At 47.2% G+C, this 20,624-nt stretch overlaps 2 protein-coding genes across 4 annotated transcripts in view; one reads left to right on the top strand and one right to left on the bottom strand.

The window, feature by feature from the left end:
- The window catches only part of LOC129843753 (dysbindin-A-like), a 36,105-nt gene extending 18,624 nt beyond the window's left edge, over positions 1-17,481 (bottom strand). Inside the window, exons 1-7 of one of the 2 annotated variants that reach the window (XM_055912335.1) lie at positions 17,227-17,481; positions 16,528-16,581; positions 16,112-16,159; positions 15,550-15,610; positions 14,985-15,117; positions 7,955-8,087; positions 3,906-3,928 (exon numbers count right to left, since the gene is read on the bottom strand). In XM_055912335.1, coding sequence (XP_055768310.1) covers positions 3,906-3,928; positions 7,955-8,087; positions 14,985-15,117; positions 15,550-15,610; positions 16,112-16,159; positions 16,528-16,581; positions 17,227-17,282 — 508 coding nt within the window. In that variant the 5' untranslated portion in view covers positions 17,283-17,481. The remainder of the gene's footprint in view (positions 1-3,905; positions 3,929-7,954; positions 8,088-14,984; positions 15,118-15,549; positions 15,611-16,111; positions 16,160-16,527; positions 16,582-17,226) is intronic. The other variant, XM_055912334.1, reaches the window with a different exon arrangement.
- A 121-nt stretch (positions 17,482-17,602) lies between these two features.
- The window catches only part of LOC129843752 (E3 ubiquitin-protein ligase MYLIP-like), a 31,166-nt gene continuing 28,144 nt past the window's right edge, over positions 17,603-20,624 (top strand). For both annotated transcript variants that reach the window (XR_008757878.1, XM_055912333.1), the window contains exons 1-2: positions 17,603-18,059; positions 18,307-18,497. Coding sequence is in view for 1 of the 2 variants with exons in the window: in XM_055912333.1 (XP_055768308.1) it covers positions 17,973-18,059; positions 18,307-18,497 (278 nt within the window). In the remaining variant the exon portion in view is untranslated. The remainder of the gene's footprint in view (positions 18,060-18,306; positions 18,498-20,624) is intronic.

Here is a 20,624-nt window from a genome sequence, read left to right as displayed (position 1 = left end):
ATCTCTACAGCGACTACCGCGGAGGAGGGATTGATCTCTACAGAGACTACCGCGGAGGAGGGATTGATCTCTACAGCGACTACCGCGGAGGAGGGATTGATCTCTACAGAGACTACCGCGGAGGAGGGATTGATCTCTACAGAGACTACCGCGGAGGAGGGATTGATCTCTACAGAGACTACCGCGGAGGAGGGATTGATCTCTACAGAGACTACCGCGGAGGAGGGATTGATCTCTACAGAGACTACCGCGGAGGAGGGATTGATCTCTACAGAGACTACCGCGGTGGAGGGATTGATCTCTACAGCGACTACTGTGGAGTGTCTGACTGTCTACACGTCTGTGGTTAAGACGCGGTCACGCCCGTCCCGTCTGCGGGTTAAGACGCGGTCACGCCCGTCCCGTCTGCGAGTTAAGACGCGGTCACGCCCGTCCCGTCTGCGGGTTAAGACGCGGTCACGCCCGTCCCGTCTGCGGGTTAAGACGCGGTCACGCCCGTCCCGTCTGCGGGTTAAGACGCGGTCACGCCCGTTCCGTCTGCGGGTTAAGACGCGGTCACGCCCGTCCCGTCTGCGGGTTAAGACGCGGTCACGCCCGTCCCGTCTGCGGGTTAAGACGCGGTCACGCCCGTCCCGTCTGCGGGTTAAGACGCGGTCACGCCCGTCCCGTCTGCGGGTTAAGACGCGGTCACGCCCGTCCCGTCTGCGGGTTAAGACGCGGTCACGCCCGTCCCGTCTGCGGGTTAAGACGCGGTCACGCCCGTCCCGTCTGCGGGTTAAGACGCGGTCACGCCCGTCCCGTCTGCGGGTTAAGACGCGGTCACGCCCGTCCCTTCTGCGGGTTAAGACGCGGTCACGCCCGTCCCGTCTGCGGGTTAAGACGCGGTCACGCCCGTCCCGTCTGCGGTTAAGACGCGGTCACGCCCGTCCCGTCTGCGGTTAAGACGCGGTCACGCCCGTCCCGTCTGTGGTTAAGACGCGGTCACGCCCGTCCCGTCTGTGGTTAACACGCGGTCACGCCCGTCCCGTCTGTGGTTAAGACACGGGAACGCCCGTTCCGTCTGCGGTTAAGACACAAGCCTTTAGTTTGATCTCCTCACATTAGCTTAGCAGCTCTCTGTTTCTACTAGAAAGACTCTGCTCCTGCAGTACTGAACAAGACCACACTGCTTCCAGGTAGCATCCCAAATGGCACCCTATTGACCAGGGCCCAGGCCAAAAATAGTGCACTATATAGGGTATTGGGTGCTATTTGGGATACAGTCACTGCTTAAAATCTGACTAAACAAATCTAAAAGTGTAGAGAACAGACATATAAAATATACATCTCTGAAAAGATCTGCAATTTATGTCTCAACATATATTACAAATGACGTGTTGTTTACCTGGCTTGCTGAAGGGGACAAACTAGTGTTCACATCTAATTCCTTTCTTTACCTCCTTATTGTGACATTATCTCTGTGGTGTATCTAATGTGCTAGATCACTCCAACTATAAATAGCAAGGTGGTGGGGTGTTCTAAGCAGTTCCCATCCTGGCTACAACAGGAAGTTAATGTCATGCATAATGAGGCGAGGAGAATTAAGGAAATCTACTAAAATCACAAGCTAAAATCTTGTGTCTTACTGCTGTTCTGGCCCATTCACTTTAATTTATATCTTAATACGAAATAAAAAGCCACACATATAAATAATAAGAGCCACATATGAATATTAACTATACAAAAATAAATATGTATTCTACCATGTAACATTTCCAGATGAGAATATCCATGGACAATAACATTTCACAGAGAACAGCCGACCTGTTCAAAAGACCACAACAGACACACTCATTGATCGCCTTCCATTATTCATATCCTGAGAATGCAACTCTGCATAGCAACATCCAAATCGCTATTTTCTTTTTTAGTACCACACACACACACACACACACACACACACACACACACACACACACACACACACACACACACACACACACACACACACACACACTAGTAAAGTGGTTATTGAATGGCTCATGAATGATTCATTATAGACACTGGACAGGACTAAGCTTCTAGCGTCAAACTATTTTCAGGACACATCACAGTCAGGTTGATCCATCTCCCCTCCCTGACTCTCACTGTGCCTGCGTCCCAAATGACACTCTATTCCCCATTTAGTGCACGACCAGGACCTCTGGTCAAAAGCAGTGCACTATATAGAGAACAGGGTGCTCTTTGAGATGCACCCTGGGAGCCCGTAATCTGCCTCCAACAAGGGAATCTCATCATGTTCGCTTCGATAACGTCACAACTAGCTATTCTGTCAAGATACTGTGTATATAGCTGTGAAACATATTTTATTCCCTGGGGGGTGGGGGGGTTTCACGTTAAGATGTCATTAAACCAATGAGCGTGCACATCAGACACGTTGAGATGTCATTAAACCAATGAGCGTGCACATCAGACACGTTAAGATGTCATTAAACCAATGAGCGTGCACATCAGACACGTTGAGATGTCATTAAACCAATGAGCGTGCACATCAGACACGTTGAGATGTCATTAAACCAATGAGCGTGCACATCAGACACGTTGAGATGTCATTAAACCAATGAGCGTGCACATCAGACACGTTGAGATGTCATTAAACCAATGAGCGTGCACATCAGACACGTTGAGATGTCATTAAACCAATGAGCGTGCACATCAGACACGTTGAGATGTCATTAAACCAATGAGCGTGCACATCAGACACGTTGAGATGTCATTAAACCAATGAGCGTGCACATCAGACACGTTGAGATGTCATTAAACCAATGAGCGTGCACATCAGACACGTTGAGATGTCATTAAACCAATGAGCGTGCACATCAGACACGTTGAGATGTCATTAAACCAATGAGCGTGCACATCAGACACGTTGAGATGTCATTAAACCAATGAGCGTGCACATCAGACACGTTAAGATGTTGAGCAAAACCACAGTCGTGATGACGTTCTCTTTCAGGTCTGTCTGCCAGACGGCGTCTCAGTCCGGGACGATTCGCAACGCCTGTCACACAAACACAAAACCGCTAGAAATAGTGACTTCTGTATTGACTTGATCTGCATCCCATTCAGAGAGAGTGACAGGCCCTTTAGTGGAGATCCCTCATATTATGATCCGGTAGACAGTCAAAAGGGGGTCATTCTATTGGGGGTCATGTAACGTTGCACTGTAGCATGAAAACTCATACCAGGACCAGGATATACGTGCTGAGAGGTTCATTATGACGTAGAGGTTAATGTGACGCAGCTTGTGCCAAAGGGATTCTATCTTGAAACCAGCAATCTGCTCTCTCAAAGACGCCCTAAGAGGTTAATTAATGTCAAGCTGTAAATAATGACTAGAACAACCCTACACGCTGTTTGATGTTAACTGGGGTCTAGGAGACAAATTACACATCAGATGTGGGGAACAACTCTGAGTGAAAGAAACGACAGATACGGCTACTGCCATGTTCATTTCCCAAGCCTCAAGACACCATGAAGATGTGAGACGACGTGAAACGGAAATGATCATTAAAAAAAACTGGCTTTTCACAACATCCTAGTATAACATTTACAATATAGGCTGTATGTTTACAGGACATCTTACTGACTGTATAGAATAATGTTCTGTTTAGAGGGGTTCTTACTGACTGTATAGAATAATGTTCTGTTTAGAGGGGTTCTTACTGACTGTATAGAATAATGTTCTGTTTAGAGGGGTTCTTACTGACTGTATATAATAATGTTCTGTTTAGAGGGGACCTTACTGACTGTACAGAATAATGTTCTGTTTAGAGGGAACCTTACTGACTGTATAGGATAATGTTCTGTTTAGAGGGAACCTTACTGACTGTATAGAATAATGTTCTGTTTAGAGGGGTTCTTACCTTTGAGAGACTCCAGCTCTTTCCTGTAAAGAAAATAGGAACAACAGTTAGAAGCAGTCGTTTCACTAGTGTCAGTCCTCCTCTGTGAGTCGTTACAGCTTGTTCCTTTACTATCTATGAAGACAAACTGCAGGACCAGGAATAACTGGAAGACATTTCTATTGTAACATGCTTTTCATTTAACAACAACAACTGCAAAGTGCTGCTACAGTGAGTCCATAATTACATGATGCTCATTCTAAAGCTGCATTCAGATACAGCAGAGTTCAGCTCCTCTCTCTCTCTAGTCTACACCCTCAGATGAACAATAACCTCCCATCAGCTCCTCTCTCTAGTCTACACCCTCAGATGAACAATAACCTCCCATCAGCTCCTCTCTCTCTAGTCTACACCCTCAGATGAACAATAACCTCCCATCATCTCCTCTCTCTCTCTAGTCTACACCCTCAGATGAACAATAACCTCCCATCAGCTCCTCTCTCTCTCTAGTCTACACCCTCAGATGAACAATAACCTCCCATCTGTGAATCAAGGCCAGAAACAAAGTCTTTCAGCTGCCTGGGTTTACACATCACTTAACAGCCAGGGCAAAAGGAGCCTGTTTAATGGCAAAGTACAACTAGAAACACAAATGTTTTTTATTTAACCTTTTATTTAAGTAGGCACGTCAGTTAAGAACAAATTCTTATTTATCATGACTGCCTACCCCGGCCAAACCCGGACGACTATAAGCACTATAATGCCCAGGCCTGACATGAATCACAGGCATGTTGTTTTCCTTTGAACAGACTATAAGCACTATAATGCCCAGGCCTGACATGAATCACAGGCATGTTGTTTTCCTTTGAACAGATGACATTGGACCAGTGCTTAATTTGATCCGGATCAGGACCCGGCACCTCTCCGTTTCCGACTGGTTTGTTCCGGAGCCTATTTGGCCGGATCCGGTACCTCTCCAGGCATGACAAATCATTTTACAATGTAAACATTCTAATCAAAGCCAATAAAAATTAATTCGAGTTGCCTCAGTTCATTCTCCTGCCCCCACAAAAAACATAATGTATAAAAAAGTAGATTCTAAAGAGTTGGGCCGGTCCGGGTTTATGCAACATTGTAACCAGTTTGACGCGTGGCGGCGGCGGCGGTGTGAGAAGCGCTTCATTGTGTCTCACATAAATCACTGAAAGTGAATCTCATTCCAGTTGTTATCTCGCTCCCTCTACTCTGCTAGACATGAGGAGAAACTCATCTCTCCAGCGTTGCCCTGCATCATGTATTTCCTTATAGAATCATATCCACGTGAAGGGTTCTGGACAAACTGCAGCACCCCTGGTTAATGGAAATACATTTGCCAAAGTTATAGTATTACTGCTGTCTGTTCAGAAATACATGTAATAATTCAGAATACTACACCAGGAAGAAGCATAGAATTTAGCCACAGAGGACCAATAGCTGTGGATTGTAGCCACCATAGGGCGGTGCACAATTGGTCCAGCGCCGTCCAGGTTTGGCCGGTGTAGACCGTCATTGTAAATAACAATTAGTTCTTAACTGACTTGCCTAGTTAAATAAAAGGTAACATAAAAAAGGACTATAATTTCCTCCTCATATTGTAACCTACAACGTGCCTCCACACACCGAGGCCTGGGCTGGTGATGGATTCAAGACTAGGACGTTTTTAATTGATCTGGGATTCTCAGTGTGTCAGTGTCATAGTGGCCTGCCGTTTCCATCATGTGTGTGGTATCACAACAAGATTCTGTCAAAGTCTCCAGTCATGTAAAAAGACGTAGAATTTCATGTAATGTGTTTATAAAGGACCCTGGGCTACTAAAAATGGTCCTCATGTGAGCAACGTCAGTAAGTGTCTCTACAGCTCTATGTCAATACGGTGATATGCATGCAATGCTTTATTATAAAGGTGAATTATTCTCTCTCTCATGCGTTCTGCTACCTCAGAACCCCCCAGGTCAGCCCACTCTCTCAGCCCACCCAATCAGATAGCTCAAATCAGTATGCTTGTGCCATAGACTGTAGAAGAAGAAAAAACTTGAACGTACAGCATAAGTTGAAAGTGTGAGATTTCAAAACTTGTAAAACCATGACTAGAGAGAGATTCAAGGATTACAGCAGAGAGCAGCTGTTTGTATGAGTGACTTCATGTTTAAGTGGTTATTCAGCACGGTTAGCTGTTTGTATGAGTTCATGTTTAACTGGTTATTCAGCACGGTTAGCTGTTTGTATGAGTGAGTTCATGTTTAACTGGTTATTCAGCACGGTTAACACCTGGTTCAACAGTTTCATCAGACATAAATGCATATTCTCCCTACTTCCACTTCCACTACAACCAGCACTGCAGTTGCAATGAATGAGGAGGAAAATGTTCCGATAAGCTAGCGTTGTTAAATATTAGCAGGTTCGGGTCATTTTTAATATCAAGGAATATTTCACGTTCTCTGTTCATAGGAGTAACAACATGAATTGGTGCGTGAAGCAGAAATAATGCAGTGCGACTTGAGTTTCGCCATCAGCTGGAAGACCGTGTCCCCTTTTCTTAGCTGCGGCAGGTAGAGCGGAGGGACGGTGAGTCGGATGAGAGGCAGCCTCACCGCTGTTCCCTCCCTCCCCTCATACTGACCATCAGTCCAGTAAAAAATAAATAAAGCTAATTATTATGCTCACTCAGCTGTGCCTCACAAGTAATAACACAAACTATCTATTGCCAGTGTGATCATATACCTATATTCCTTATTTATATCATTTCAAAATGGCCTGAGAAGAACAACATTGGCAGGACAATTGAAGCAGAGCCAATATGCAGTGATAATGTATTGGGCCTTCAGCCTATTACAAACCTCATTGCTACAGAACTGTTTTGAATTGGTTAATGTTGCATAAAACAAAATCTGAGCGGTAATTATTGGGTTGGTAAATCTTGGCTTGCATTTTGACTCAGAAACTGATCTTGAAAAGGTTGGTGACATCTGGCCTAGTCCATCTTCTGTTTCTGTAGTGAGGCAGCTTGATGTACCAGGACACCCCCTGGACAGGACACTAGTCTATCTGTTTCTGTAGTGAGGCAGCTTGATGTACCAGGACACCCCCTGGACAGGACACTAGTCTATCTCCTGTTACTGTATAGCATGAGGCAGCTTGATGTACCAGTACACCCCCTGGACAGGACACTAGTCTATCTCCTGTTTCTGTAGTGAGGCAGCTTGATGTACCAGTACACCCCCTGGACAGGACACTAGTCTATCTCCTGTTTCTGTAGTGAGGCAGCTTGATGTACCAGGACACCCCCTGGACAGGACACTAGTCTATCTCCTGTTTCTGTAGTGAGGCAGCTTGATGTACCAGTACACCCCCTGGACAGGACACTAGTCTATCTCCTGTTTCTGTAGCGAGGCAGCTTGATGTACCAGTACACCCCCTGGACAGGACACTAGTCTATCTCCTGTTTCTGTAGTGAGGCAGCTTGATGTACCAGTACACCCCTGGACAGGACACTAGTCTACCTGTCACAAATGAGCAGCTTGTAGATTCAGTAAGGTGTTTTCCTGTGGCTAAGTGATAATTATAGCGATCAGCAGATTTTATGTGGAGCTTGTTCATACAGTGCATTTGGAAAGTATTCAGACCCATTGCCTTTTCCACATTTTGTTTACGATATAACCTTATTCTAAAATTGATTTGTTTTTTTATTCCCTCGTCAATCTACACACAATATCCCATAATGACAAAGCAAAAACAGATGTAGATGTTTTTGCAAATGTATTAAAAAATTAAAAAATGTCTGAAATGTCACATTTACCACAGACCCTGCAGCTTGTTTTTCCTGGGGCGGTATAGTACTATGATACTGAGGAATCCCTCTGGACGCAGCACAGTGGTGCATTAAGTGGTGAACCTGTTTTTATATCAGACAATAATTCAGGGATATAAAGTTGGCGGATGGTTGTCAAATTAAGTGGACTATTAGCCAGGACGAATTACCACAATGTTATTATGTTGTAAAATCCTGAGGTCAGAGAGAACGGAAAACCCACCTCTTTTTCTTCTTGTAGTTCTCCAGCTGCAGGACCTGGAAGTGTCTGAAGCGCTGCTGCTCACACTGACCACACAGGTTGTCCAGGTACATCAGCCGGCTCTCCAGCTCCTCAAAGTCTGCCTCCAGGTGGGCTGTATGTGGCAGAGGGAACATCTTACATTTAGTCATTTTAGTCATCCAGAGCGACTTACATGAACAATTAAGGTTAAGTTCCTTTGCTCAATGGCACATCAGCAGATTCAAACCAGTAACCTTTCAGTTACTGTGCCAATGATTTTTACTGCTAGGCTACCTGATGGAACTATTGTCATGACAACATCATTGTGCTGTGAAGCTGTATCTCATTGTTGTGTCTGTCCAACTGCTGCTTGGAGACTGTTGTGTCTGTCCAACTGCTGCTGGGAGACTGTTGTGTCTGTCCAACTGCTGCTGGGAGACTGTTGTGTCTGTCCATCTGCTGCTGGGAGACTGTTGTGTCTGTCCATCTGCTGCTGGGAGACTGTTGTGTCTGTCCATCTGCTGCTGGGAGACTGTTGTGTCTGTCCATCTGCTGCTGGGAGACTGTTGTGTCTGTCCATCTGCTGCTGGGAGACTTTTGTGTCTGTCCATCTGCTGCTGGGAGACTGTTGTGTCTGTCCATCTGCTGCTGGGAGACTGTTGTGTCTGTCCATCTGCTGCTGGGAGACTGCTGTGTCTGTCCAACTGCTGCTGGGAGACTGCTGTGTCTGTCCAACTGCTGCTGGGAGACTGTTGTGTCTGTCCAACTGCTGCTGGGAGACTGTTGTGTCTGTCCAACTGCTGCTGGGAGACTGTTGTGTCTGTCCAACTGCTGCTGGGAGACTGTTGTGTCTGTCCAACTGCTGCTGGGAGACTGTTGTGTCTGTCCAACTGCTGCTGGGAGACTGTTGCCAGACTCTGTCCAACTGCTGCTGGGAGACTGTTGTGTCTGTCCAACTGCTGCTGGGAGACTGTTGCCAGAGTCTGTCCAACTGCTGCTGGGAGACTGTTGTGTCTGTCCAACTACTGCTGGGAGACTGTTGTGTCTGTCCAACTGCTGCTGGGAGACTGTTGTGTCTGTCCAACTGCTGCTGGGAGACTGTTGTGTCTGTCCAACTGCTGCTGGGAGACTTGTGTCTGTCCAACTGCTGCTGGGCGACTGTTGTGTCTGTCCAACTGCTGCTGGGCGACTGTTGTGTCTGTCCATCTGCTGCTGGGCGACTGTTGTGTCTGTCCAACTGCTGCTGGGCGACTGTTGTGTCTGTCCAACTGCTGCTGGGCGACTGTTGTGTCTGTCCATCTGCTGCTGGGAGACTGTTGTGTCTGTCCATCTGCTGCTGGGAGACTGTTGTGTCTGTCCAACTGCTGCTGGGAGACTGTTGTGTCTGTCCAACTGCTGCTGGGAGACTGTTGTGTCTGTCCAACTGCTGCTGGGAGACTGTTGTGTCTGTCCAACTGCTGCTGGGAGACTGTTGTGTCTGTCCAACTGCTGCTGGGAGACTGTTGTGTCTGTCCAACTGCTGCTGGGAGACTGTTGTCTGTCCAACTGCTGCTGGGAGACTGTTGTGTCTGTCCAACTGCTGCTGGGAGACTGTTGTGTCTGTCCAACTGCTGCTGGGAGACTGTTGTGTCTGTCCAACTGCTGCTGGGAGACTGTTGTGTCTGTCCAACTGCTGCTGGGAGACTGTTGTGTCTGTCCATCTGCTGCTGGGAGACTGTTGTGTCTGTCCATCTGCTGCTGGGAGACTGTTGTGTCTGTCCATCTGCTGCTGGGAGACTGTTGTGTCTGTCCAACTGCTGCTGGGAGACTGTTGTGTCTGTCCAACTGCTGCTGGGAGACTGTTGTGTCTGTCCAACTGCTGCTGGGAGACTGTTGTGTCTGTCCAACTGCTGCTGGGAGACTGTTGTGTCTGTCCAACTGCTGCTGGGAGACTGTTGTGTCTGTCCAACTGCTGCTGGGAGACTGTTGCCAGAGTCTGTCCAACTGCTGCTGGGAGACTGTTGTCAGAGTCTGTCCAACTGCTGCTGGGAGACTGTTGCCAGAGTCTGTCCAACTGCTGCTGGGAGACTGTTGTGTCTGTCCAACTGCTGCTGGGCGACTGTTGTGTCTGTCCAACTGCTGCTGGGCGACTGTTGTGTCTGTCCAACTGCTGCTGGGCGACTGTTGTGTCTGTCCAACTGCTGCTGGGCGACTGTTGTGTCTGTCCAACTGCTGCTGGGCGACTGTTGTGTCTGTCCAACTGCTGCTGGGCGACTGTTGTGTCTGTCCAACTGCTGCTGGGCGACTGTTGTGTCTGTCCAACTGCTGCTGGGCGACTGTTGTGTCTGTCCAACTGCTGCTGGGCGACTGTTGTGTCTGTCCAACTGCTGCTGGGCGACTGTTGTGTCTGTCCAACTGCTGCTGGGAGACTGTTGTGTCTGTCCATCTGCTGCTGGGAGACTGTTGTGTCTGTCCATCTGCTGCTGGGAGACTGTTGTGTCTGTCCAACTGCTGCTGGGAGACTGTTGTGTCTGTCCAACTGCTGCTGGGAGACTGTTGTGTCTGTCCAACTGCTGCTGGGAGACTGTTGTGTCTGTCCAACTGCTGCTGGGAGACTGTTGTGTCTGTCCAACTGCTGCTGGGAGACTGTTGTGTCTGTCCAACTGCTGCTGGGCGACTGTTGTGTCTGTCCAACTGCTGCTGGGAGACTGTTGTGTCTGTCCATCTGCTGCTGGGAGACTGTTGTGTCTGTCCATCTGCTGCTGGGAGACTGTTGTGTCTGTCCAACTGCTGCTGGGAGACTGTTGTGTCTGTCCAACTGCTGCTGGGAGACTGTTGTGTCTGTCCAACTGCTGCTGGGAGACTGTTGTGTCTGTCCAACTGCTGCTGGGAGACTGTTGTGTCTGTCCAACTGCTGCTGGGAGACTGTTGTGTCTGTCCAACTGCTGCTGGGAGACTGTTGTGTCTGTCCAACTGCTGCTGGGAGACTGTTGTGTCTGTCCAACTGCTGCTGGGAGACTGTTGTGTCTGTCCAACTGCTGCTGGGAGACTGTTGTGTCTGTCCAACTGCTGCTGGGAGACTGTTGTGTCTGTCCAACTGCTGCTGGGAGACTGTTGTGTCTGTCCAACTGCTGCTGGGAGACTGTTGTGTCTGTCCAACTGCTGCTGGGAGACTGTTGTGTCTGTCCAACTGCTGCTGGGAGACTGTTGTGTCTGTCCAACTGCTGCTGGGAGACTGTTGTGTCTGTCCAACTGCTGCTGGGAGACTGTTGTGTCTGTCCAACTGCTGCTGGGAGACTGTTGTGTCTGTCCAACTGCTGCTGGGAGACTGTTGTGTCTGTCCAACTGCTGCTGGGAGACTGTTGTGTCTGTCCAACTGCTGCTGGGAGACTGTTGTGTCTGTCCAACTGCTGCTGGGAGACTGTTGTGTCTGTCCAACTGCTGCTGGGAGACTGTTGTGTCTGTCCAACTGCTGCTGGGAGACTGTTGTGTCTGTCCAACTGCTGCTGGGAGACTGTTGTGTCTGTCCAACTGCTGCTGGGAGACTGTTGTGTCTGTCCAACTGCTGCTGGGAGACTGTTGTGTCTGTCCAACTGCTGCTGGGAGACTGTTGTGTCTGTCCAACTGCTGCTGAGAGACTGTTGTGTCTGTCCAACTGCTGCTGGGAGACTGTTGTGTCTGTCCAACTGCTGCTGGGAGACTGTTGTGTCTGTCCAACTGCTGCTGGGAGACTGTTGTGTCTGTCCAACTGCTGCTGGGAGACTGTTGTGTCTGTCCAACTGCTGCTGGGAGACTGTTGTGTCTGTCCAACTGCTGCTGGGAGACTGTTGTGTCTGTCCAACTGCTGCTGGGAGACTGTTGTGTCTGTCCAACTGCTGCTGGGAGACTGTTGTGTCTGTCCAACTGCTGCTGGGAGACTGTTGTGTCTGTCCATCTGCTGCTGGGAGACTGTTGTGTCTGTCCAACTGCTGCTGGGAGACTGTTGTGTCTGTCCAACTGCTGCTGGGAGACTGTTGTGTCTGTCCAACTGCTGCTGGGAGACTGTTGTGTCTGTCCAACTGCTGCTGGGAGACTGTTGTGTCTGTCCAACTGCTGCTGGGAGACTGTTGTGTCTGTCCAACTGCTGCTGGGAGACTGTTGTGTCTGTCCATCTGCTGCTGGGAGACTGTTGTGTCTATCCATCTGCTGCTGGGAGACTGTTGTGTCTGTCCATCTGCTGCTGGGAGACTGTTGTGTCTGTCCAACTGCTGCTGGGAGACTGTTGCCAGAGTCTGTCCAACTGCTGCTGGGAGACTGTTGTGTCTGTCCAACTACTGCTGGGAGACTGTTGTGTCTGTCCAACTGCTGCTTGGAGACTGTTGTGTCTGTCCAACTGCTGCTGGGAGACTGTTGTGTCTGTCCAACTACTGCTGGGAGACTGTTGTGTCTGTCCAACTGCTGCTGGGAGACTGTTGTGTCTGTCCATCTGCTGCTGGGAGACTGTTGTGTCTGTCCATCTGCTGCTGGGAGACTGTTGTGTCTGTCCAACTGCTGCTGGGAGACTTGTGTCTGTCCATCTGCTGCTGGGAGACTGTTGTGTCTGTCCAACTGCTGCTGGGAGACTGTTGTGTCTGTCCAACTGCTGCTGGGAGACTGTTGTGTCTTTCCAACTGCTGCTGGGAGACTGTTGTGTCTGTCCAACTGCTGCTGGGAGACTGTTGTGTCTGTCCAACTGCTGCTGGGAGACTGTTGTGTCTGTCCAACTGCTGCTGGGAGACTGTTGTGTCTGTCCAACTGCTGCTGGGAGACTGTTGTGTCTGTCCAACTGCTGCTGGGAGACTGTTGTGTCTGTCCAACTGCTGCTGGGAGACTGTTGTGTCTGTCCAACTGCTGCTGGGAGACTGTTGTGTCTGTCCAACTGCTGCTGGGAGACTGTTGTGTCTGTCCAACTGCTGCTGGGAGACTGTTGTGTCTGTCCAACTGCTGCTGGGAGACTGTTGTGTCTGTCCAACTGCTGCTGGGAGACTGTTGTGTCTGTCCAACTGCTGCTGGGAGACTGTTGTGTCTGTCCAACTGCTGCTGGGAGACTGTTGTGTCTGTCCAACTGCTGCTGGGAGACTGTTGTGTCTGTCCAACTGCTGCTGGGAGACTGTTGTGTCTGTCCAACTGCTGCTGGGAGACTGTTGTGTCTGTCCAACTGCTGCTGGGAGACTGTTGTGTCTGTCCAACTGCTGCTGGGAGACTGTTGTGTCTGTCCAACTGCTGCTGGGAGACTGTTGTGTCTGTCCAACTGCTGCTGGGAGACTGTTGTGTCTGTCCATCTGCTGCTGGGAGACTGTTGTGTCTGTCCATCTGCTGCTGGGAGACTGTTGTGTCTGTCCATTTGCTGCTGGGAGACTGTTGTGTCTGTCCATTTGCTGCTGGGAGACTGTTGTGTCTGTCCATCTGCTGCTGGGAGACTGTTGTGTCTGTCCATCTGCTGCTGGGGGACTGTTGTGTCTGTCTATCTGCTGCTGGGAGACTGTTGTGTCTGTCCATCTGCTGCTGGGAGACTGTTGTGTCTGTCCATCTGCTGCTGGGAGACTGTTGTGTCTGTCCATCTGCTGCTGGGAGACTGTTGTGTCTGTCCATCTGCTGCTGGGAGACTGTTGTGTCTGTCCATCTTCTGCTAGGAGACTGTTGTGTCTGTCCAACTGCTGCTGGGAGACTGTTGCCAGACTCTGTCCAACTGCTGCTGGGAGACTGTTGCCAGACTCTGTCCAACTGCTGCTTGGAGACTGTTGTGTCTGTCCATCTGCTGCTGGGAGACTGTTGTGTCTGTCCAACTGCTGCTGGGAGACTGTTGTGTGTGTCCAACTGCTGCTGGGAGACTGTTGCCAGAGTCTGTCCAACTGCTGCTGGGAGACTGTTGTGTCTGTCCAACTGCTGCTGGGAGACTGTTGTGTCTGTCCAACTGCTGCTGGGAGACTGTTGTGTCTGTCCAACTGCTGCTGGGAGACTGTTGTGTCTGTCCAACTGCTGCTGGGAGACTGTTGTGTCTGTCCAACTGCTGCTGGGAGACTGTTGTGTCTGTCCAACTGCTGCTGGGAGACTGTTGTGTCTGTCCAACTGCTGCTGGGAGACTGTTGTGTCTGTCCAACTGCTGCTGGGAGACTGTTGCCAGTCTGTATAATATTTTCATGTGAATAATTCCAATAAAACACAAAGGAACTATTATTCACTACTGAAACACAAGTGAACACTGACATCTGGTGGTCATATAGGAAACTGTTTGTACTTGGAAGCACTATTTATTAATATTTTATTTTATTTAACTAGGCAAGTCAGTTAAGAACAAATTCTTATTTACAATGACGGCCTACAGCGGCCAAACCCTCCCCGCACCTTAGACCGCCGCGCCACTCGGGAGCCCAACCACTATCACTGTCCTAAGTCAAAGACAACTAAAAAGGAAATGTGCCATATTTGAGGCATTATCTGGAACTCTATACAGGGCAGGAACAAATCTTACACATGGAAATATTCAAAATAAAGTTAAAGATTCTATTCAACTTCTTTCACCTTCCTAGAACACTTCTCTCAGTCTGTTCATACTGGAATTTCCCATGTGCTCGCTACAATTCACATCATGTGCAACTCATTGGCTGAGACAGGAGACACCCATTCTAGAATGATGGAATGAAAGTCCTCAGAGTTCTAAACAGTCCAACTACTATCTAACACGGATTACAGGGTTCCAATTCCATGAACAATGTAGAAAACTAGAGACTATTTAGAGAAGACCGATACATACTGGTAGAGGCCGATGCATGGAATAACACGGAAAGTATCAAAGACTACTCCGATTTGATGTCAGATCCGTCTCCTTAGACTATAAACGTGTTGTGTTTCAAACTAGCCATGTGTAAAAAGGCTTCATCTTTTCCCGTTGTCTCCGTCGTTGCCTACCTACCCAAGGTGAACACAGCTCAGCCAGTCATAAACACCTCTGACCTCAACCTACTCTACACAATGGTAACAAAAGGCCAAAAATAAATCAATTAAGAGTGGCATTGACATAGTGCACACTCACCGATGCGATTGGTGCACGTCTCCAGGTCTGTGAGGAAGCCTGGGATCTGCTGTAGTTGTTCTTGTAGTTCCACCACTGCTGCTCTTCTCTTCTCCCAGTGTGCAGACAGCATCACCACCTCTCCATCCACTGTCTGAGACATACAGACAGACATACAGAGAAGACAAGACGAGAGAGAGAAAGACAGACGAGAGAGAGAAGACGAGAGAAAACGAAAGAGAGAGAAGACGAGAGAAATACAGACGAGAGAGAGAAGACGAGAGAGAGAGAGAAGACGAGAGAAAGACAGACGAGAGAGAGAAGACGAGAGAGAGAGAGAAGACGAGAGAAAGACAGACGAGAGAGAGAAGACGAGAGAGAGAGAAGACAAGAGAAAGACAGACGAGAGAGAGACAGACGAGAGAGAGAGACGAGAGAGAGAAAATGAGAAAGAATTCGAGAGAGAGAGAAGACGAGAGAGAGAAGATGAGAGAGAGAGAGGACGAGATGTTCCTATGTATTATTATTCTTGATGCGTAATTCAATGCAATTCTAATTAATACATTGAGCTACAGTTCATACACACCTGTCCAGCTTTCGCACAATCTTTAGCTTTTCTGTGGAGAGTCACCCAGGTGTCTTCGTACCTTCGAAACACAAGAAACAAATAAGGCCTTCTGTTTTCTTCCCTTGACATTATGCTACTGTACGTGTATTCAGACCACTGATTGTTTTAATGTCTGCATCACAAATGGCACACTATTCCCTATATTGTGCACTAATTTAGACCCTGTGGGGCCTGGTCCAAAGAGACAGACCTGTGGGGCCTGGTCCAAAGAGACCTGTGGGCCCTGGTCCAAAGAGACCTGTGGGGCCTGGTCCAAAGAAACCTGTGGGGCCTGGTCCAAAGAGACCTGTGGGGCCTGGTCCAAAGAGACCTGTGGGGCCTGGTCCAAAGAGACCTGTGGGGCCTGGTCCAAAGAGACCTGTGGGGCCTGGGGCCTGGTCAAAAGAGACCTGTGGGGCCTGGTCCAAAGAGACCTGTGGGGCCTGGGGCCTGGTCCAAAGAGACCTGTGGGGCCTGGGGCCTGGTCAAAAGCAGTATCCAATGCTCTCATTTGGACGTATTCAATGAGAGGAACACCTACCGACTGAGCAGTTCTACTCCAGCAGAAAACTGTGTCAGATGTTCATGTCTGTTGAGAGACAGGAAATGAGTCATTAAGGGAAATAGACTATGAAGAGGATATAAGAGAATGAAAGTGGATGTAAATGGATGATTTGACTGGCACTCCTGGGCCGTATTCATAAAGCGCCTTAAAGTGCTGATCTAAGATCAGGTCCTATCTGTCCATATAGTCTTTATTCATTATGATCTTAAAGGCCAACCTGATATTAGATCATCACTCAGTTAAGTTAATAAATATATATTTTAAAATGTTATCACTCCAACTCTGAGACACTATGGATACACTATGAGACACTGAGACACTATGGATACACTGAGATACTCTGAGACACTATGGATACACTATGAGACACTATAGATACAGGTCTGCCTTACCTCTGTTTCGGCTTTACTTTGGCCTCCTTTGATTTGTCACTCAGAGTCTTCATCCTGAAGGGAAATTATAAAGATGTGAGCAGGTAAAAAAAATGTATATATGGGACAGCCGTCACAGCAATGTAAATATTCATTGGATGACAGTAGACACTTTGTCTGTTTCCTAAATGGCACCCTATTCCCTATATAGTGCACCAATTTATATCAGAACCCAAAGTAGTGCACTATATAGGGTATAGGATGCCATAAACATTGGCTGAGACTTTTTCTGCTTCAGCCTTCCGGCATCAGGTTCCAGTCCAGAATGTCCCGTCTCGCTCACTTCCAGCACATGATGGTCAGCTGAATGTAATCAACTTAACTAGCTGTAGTTAGTTAACTGTATCAATAAGCTTTGGCAGCATCTAAATCTAAATGGAAATTCATGGTTTTCATTTATTGCCCGCGTGGGTGTGTTTTGCCAGTGTTTTGTGTTTAGTATTAGCTAGTTACGCAAAACGTGTTCGATGGTTTCGTCCCACACAGTTACATCCAGCTAGATAGCCTTTCAGTCATGCTGGCAAAGAGGGAGAAACTAGCTAGCTAATTAACGTAGATGTTTTTTTTAAATTGCTAATACAGCCATGTCAGAACAGGCAGGGTCACAAGACATAGGGCCATGAATGAAGCATTAGCTATGCAAGTAGCTTTAATACAAACCCCGTTGTGAAATCTTGCTGCACCGTCTGCAACCTCTCTTTGAAATTCTCAAACATCTTCCTGGTTTCTTCCAAGCTGCAAATACGTTGTTTTGTCGTCGCATTAACTGTATTAACTAGCTTCTTTGTGAATATTCCTCAAGTGCCATGTCAAGCTACGGGTCAATGTTCAGATTGTATACTTCTATAAGTAGCTAAAGTCTGATAGATGGCTGTTGTTTGGTCTTTGGTCAGCTGTTTTCCAGACGCAGTCAAGTGTCAACATGCAGTGGGGTTGTTGAGTGGAATCAGGGTTGCGCAGCTATGCGCAGGCGACATTCTTTCACATAGAACACAGGAAGCCATTCATTAGGTACATCAAAATGTTACAAAAAACAATTTCACAGTATTTTGAGGATAAAATGATTGTGAGTTTACATTAATATTTGTGTGTGTAGCATAGCTTCTAAAAACGGTTTTGTACGAATGAACAGGTAACATGGTTAGAATGAACAACCCGGTAGGTGGCGACAAAACCTTGTTTACGTCTATGTCTTTGCACTGATTGGTTGTTGAGAAGTTCGTTGAATGAAGGGGGCGGTGCTTCCCCCTCCGAGCCATATAAAATCCCACGGTTGTATTTTTGGACACGACCTGATCAGTCCATGGACTATAAAGTTTGAATGTTTGGTTTTCAGGTAAGGTGTAAGTGCATCGATAGATTGAACTACTATAGGACAAGTATTGCAAACATACAGAGAAATAAAAATGCTTTGCCATATAACGCGCCCGGACTCGGTGGTGATGGAGGTGGATGTTGATTCGAAGGCTAACGGAGAGGACTGTTTACACAAGGTACCGTTACAGTTATTATAATTCAAATTGATACATGTTAAGTCGGCGTTGGGGTTGCAAATTAATGCAGTTTTAATCATTTTGATTTCTGTAAATATTTTGAGAATTTGAATAAAAGTGAACTTACTTGTACACTTGTAACAATGTAACAACAGCGTAGTACATGTAATGTTGTATTTAACTAGCAGTCTTGATGGGGCATTGATTACTTTAGTGAAGTGGTTTGTTCTATTGTTTTGACTCACAGGTCTGTCGGAAACTGGGAATAATAGAGGTGGATTACTTTGGGCTTCAGTTCTGTGGAAGCAAAGGGGAGAGTTTGTGGTTGAATCTTAGGAACAGGATCTCACAACAGATGGATAACCTGGCTCCCTGCAGACTGAAGCTCAGAGTCAAGTTCTTTGTGGAACCCCATCTGACCCTGCAAGAACAGACAAGGTATGTTTATTGTAGGGGACCTATTTGGAGTAAGGCGCTCTGCTTATTGTAGCTAATGGTATTGCAAACATTAGATGTAATGTATTTTTTTAAATGCAATAAGATTAACAAATGTAGTGACAGAACAGAATGGATCAAATAAAATTGAGTTAAACCCCACCCTATCAATCATTAAAACCCTGCTATTTCAGTCAACCCGTAGTCTTTCAGCCCCTTTAGGATCAATAGATAATGTGACCTACTGGCTTCTATCCCCATCAAGGGGAAGTTTGACCTCCCGTATGCAAACAGTGTCTGGTGACGCGTCAGCAGCGAGTTAGTTGCCGTGCATGCATTGCACTGTGTGTCCAGCAGGTTCTATCCCAAACCGACAAGTCAATGTGCTCTATGGGCGTTGTACCAGTGTAGAACGTGACTCGGGGTGCATCCCAGATGCATAGGAACGTAGTGCACTCTTTCTAGTGCACTACGTTCCTATGGGTGCAGTAGGGTTGTGTCCCAAATTCTCTACCCTTATTCCAAAATGTGCACTTTGCATACTCCACTGTGCTGAGTGCTTATTGCTTTTTGAGGCCTGTTTATAAAATACATGTAATCACGGTTTCCATGATTTGGGATGAGTGCTGTAACAACACAGAATAAAACAATGAATTAAAGTCCCATGATGGTAGTGACTGCCCATTACTGCTCATCACTTATTAACCATCATTTATTCACATTACTTTAATAAAACAGTTCAGTTGTTGTGTATTTTACATTTGTTTTATTTGATGACTTTATTATTTCATTCCAAGTCATCTCATCTCTATAGAGCTCCTCCCTGTGCTTTCTGACAAAATTAATATTTTAGTAGTTCTTCAAAGTAAGTAAGGCATACTTTTATGACTGCTGAATACCAACTATCAATCACTTAGATCATGTATTTTCAGGTAGAGATAGCTCACGAGAGCAACAGCTGCTCTCTATATCCCCTCAAGACAACGCATTCTTTTGCCTCTTCTGTAGCAGGTGTGAAAAAAAACCTATGGATTATAGTCATTGTAGTTAATTACCACATTTTGATGCGCTAAAATATGTAGAATATTGTCCTGTTGGAAACTACAACTCCCTACCACATCGCACAGTTCAGTCTGGATCTGATTTATCTCTAGAGAAACTGTGGAATATGTGTATTGAGCTCACAAAAACAAAATGCCAGCCAGCCAGGGTACCTACAGTACTATGCCAGGGTACCTACAGTACTATGCCAGCCAGCCAGGGTACCTACAGTACTATGCCAGGCTACCTACAGTACTATGCCTGCCAGCCAGGGTACCTACAGTACTATGTCAGCGTACCTACAGCACTATGCCAGCCAGGCAGTGTACCTACAGTACTATGCCTGCCAGCCAGGCTACCTACAGTACTATGCCTGCCAGCCAGGCTACCTACAGTACTATGCCAGCCAGGCAGGGTACCTACAGTACTATGCCAGCCAGCCAGTGTACCTACAGTACTATGCCAAGCAGCCATGGTAATACTACAGCCTAGTGTATTTTCTTCAATATCAAAATAATTCGCCCCCCAAAAAGTAGCCTACTACTAGGGCATAGCTTCAAATGACATGTCAACCCGGTCTCACAGACAGAGCTGCCAGTTTGGTTTGCCCTGGGTAACCCTGACACCGTATATCGACTGACAAGACAGAGGGCACTGTGTGCCATGAAGGGGAGTGGCCTGACTACCATCCACATCGCTCTGGCCAAACACCACGCCCACTATCATTTCTTCTAATGTGTGGAGCGATTGATAGAGCAGCAGAGTTATATTCAGGATGAGTCCTCAGGATAGTTCAGGAGCCTACTGTATGTGACTGTTATTCAGGATGAGTCCTCATGCTAGTTCAGGTGCCTACTGTATGTGACTGTTATTCAGGATGAGTCCTCAGGCTAGTTCAGGAGCCTACTGTATGTGACTTTTATTCAGGATGAGTCCTCAGGCTAGTTCAGGAGCCTACTGTATGTGACTGTTATTCAGGATGAGTCCTCATGCTAGTTCAGGAGCCTACTGTATGTGACTGTTATTCAGGATGAGTCCTCAGGCTAGTTCAGGAGCCTACTGTATGTGACTTTTATTCAGGATGAGTCC

The sequence above is a fragment of the Salvelinus fontinalis genome, unplaced genomic scaffold (genome assembly GCF_029448725.1).
Source record: "Salvelinus fontinalis isolate EN_2023a unplaced genomic scaffold, ASM2944872v1 scaffold_0158, whole genome shotgun sequence".
Taxonomy (NCBI): domain Eukaryota; kingdom Metazoa; phylum Chordata; class Actinopteri; order Salmoniformes; family Salmonidae; genus Salvelinus; species Salvelinus fontinalis.
The sequence above is the reverse complement of the archived record's forward strand: the minus strand, read 5'-3'. Positions and strand labels throughout refer to the sequence as shown.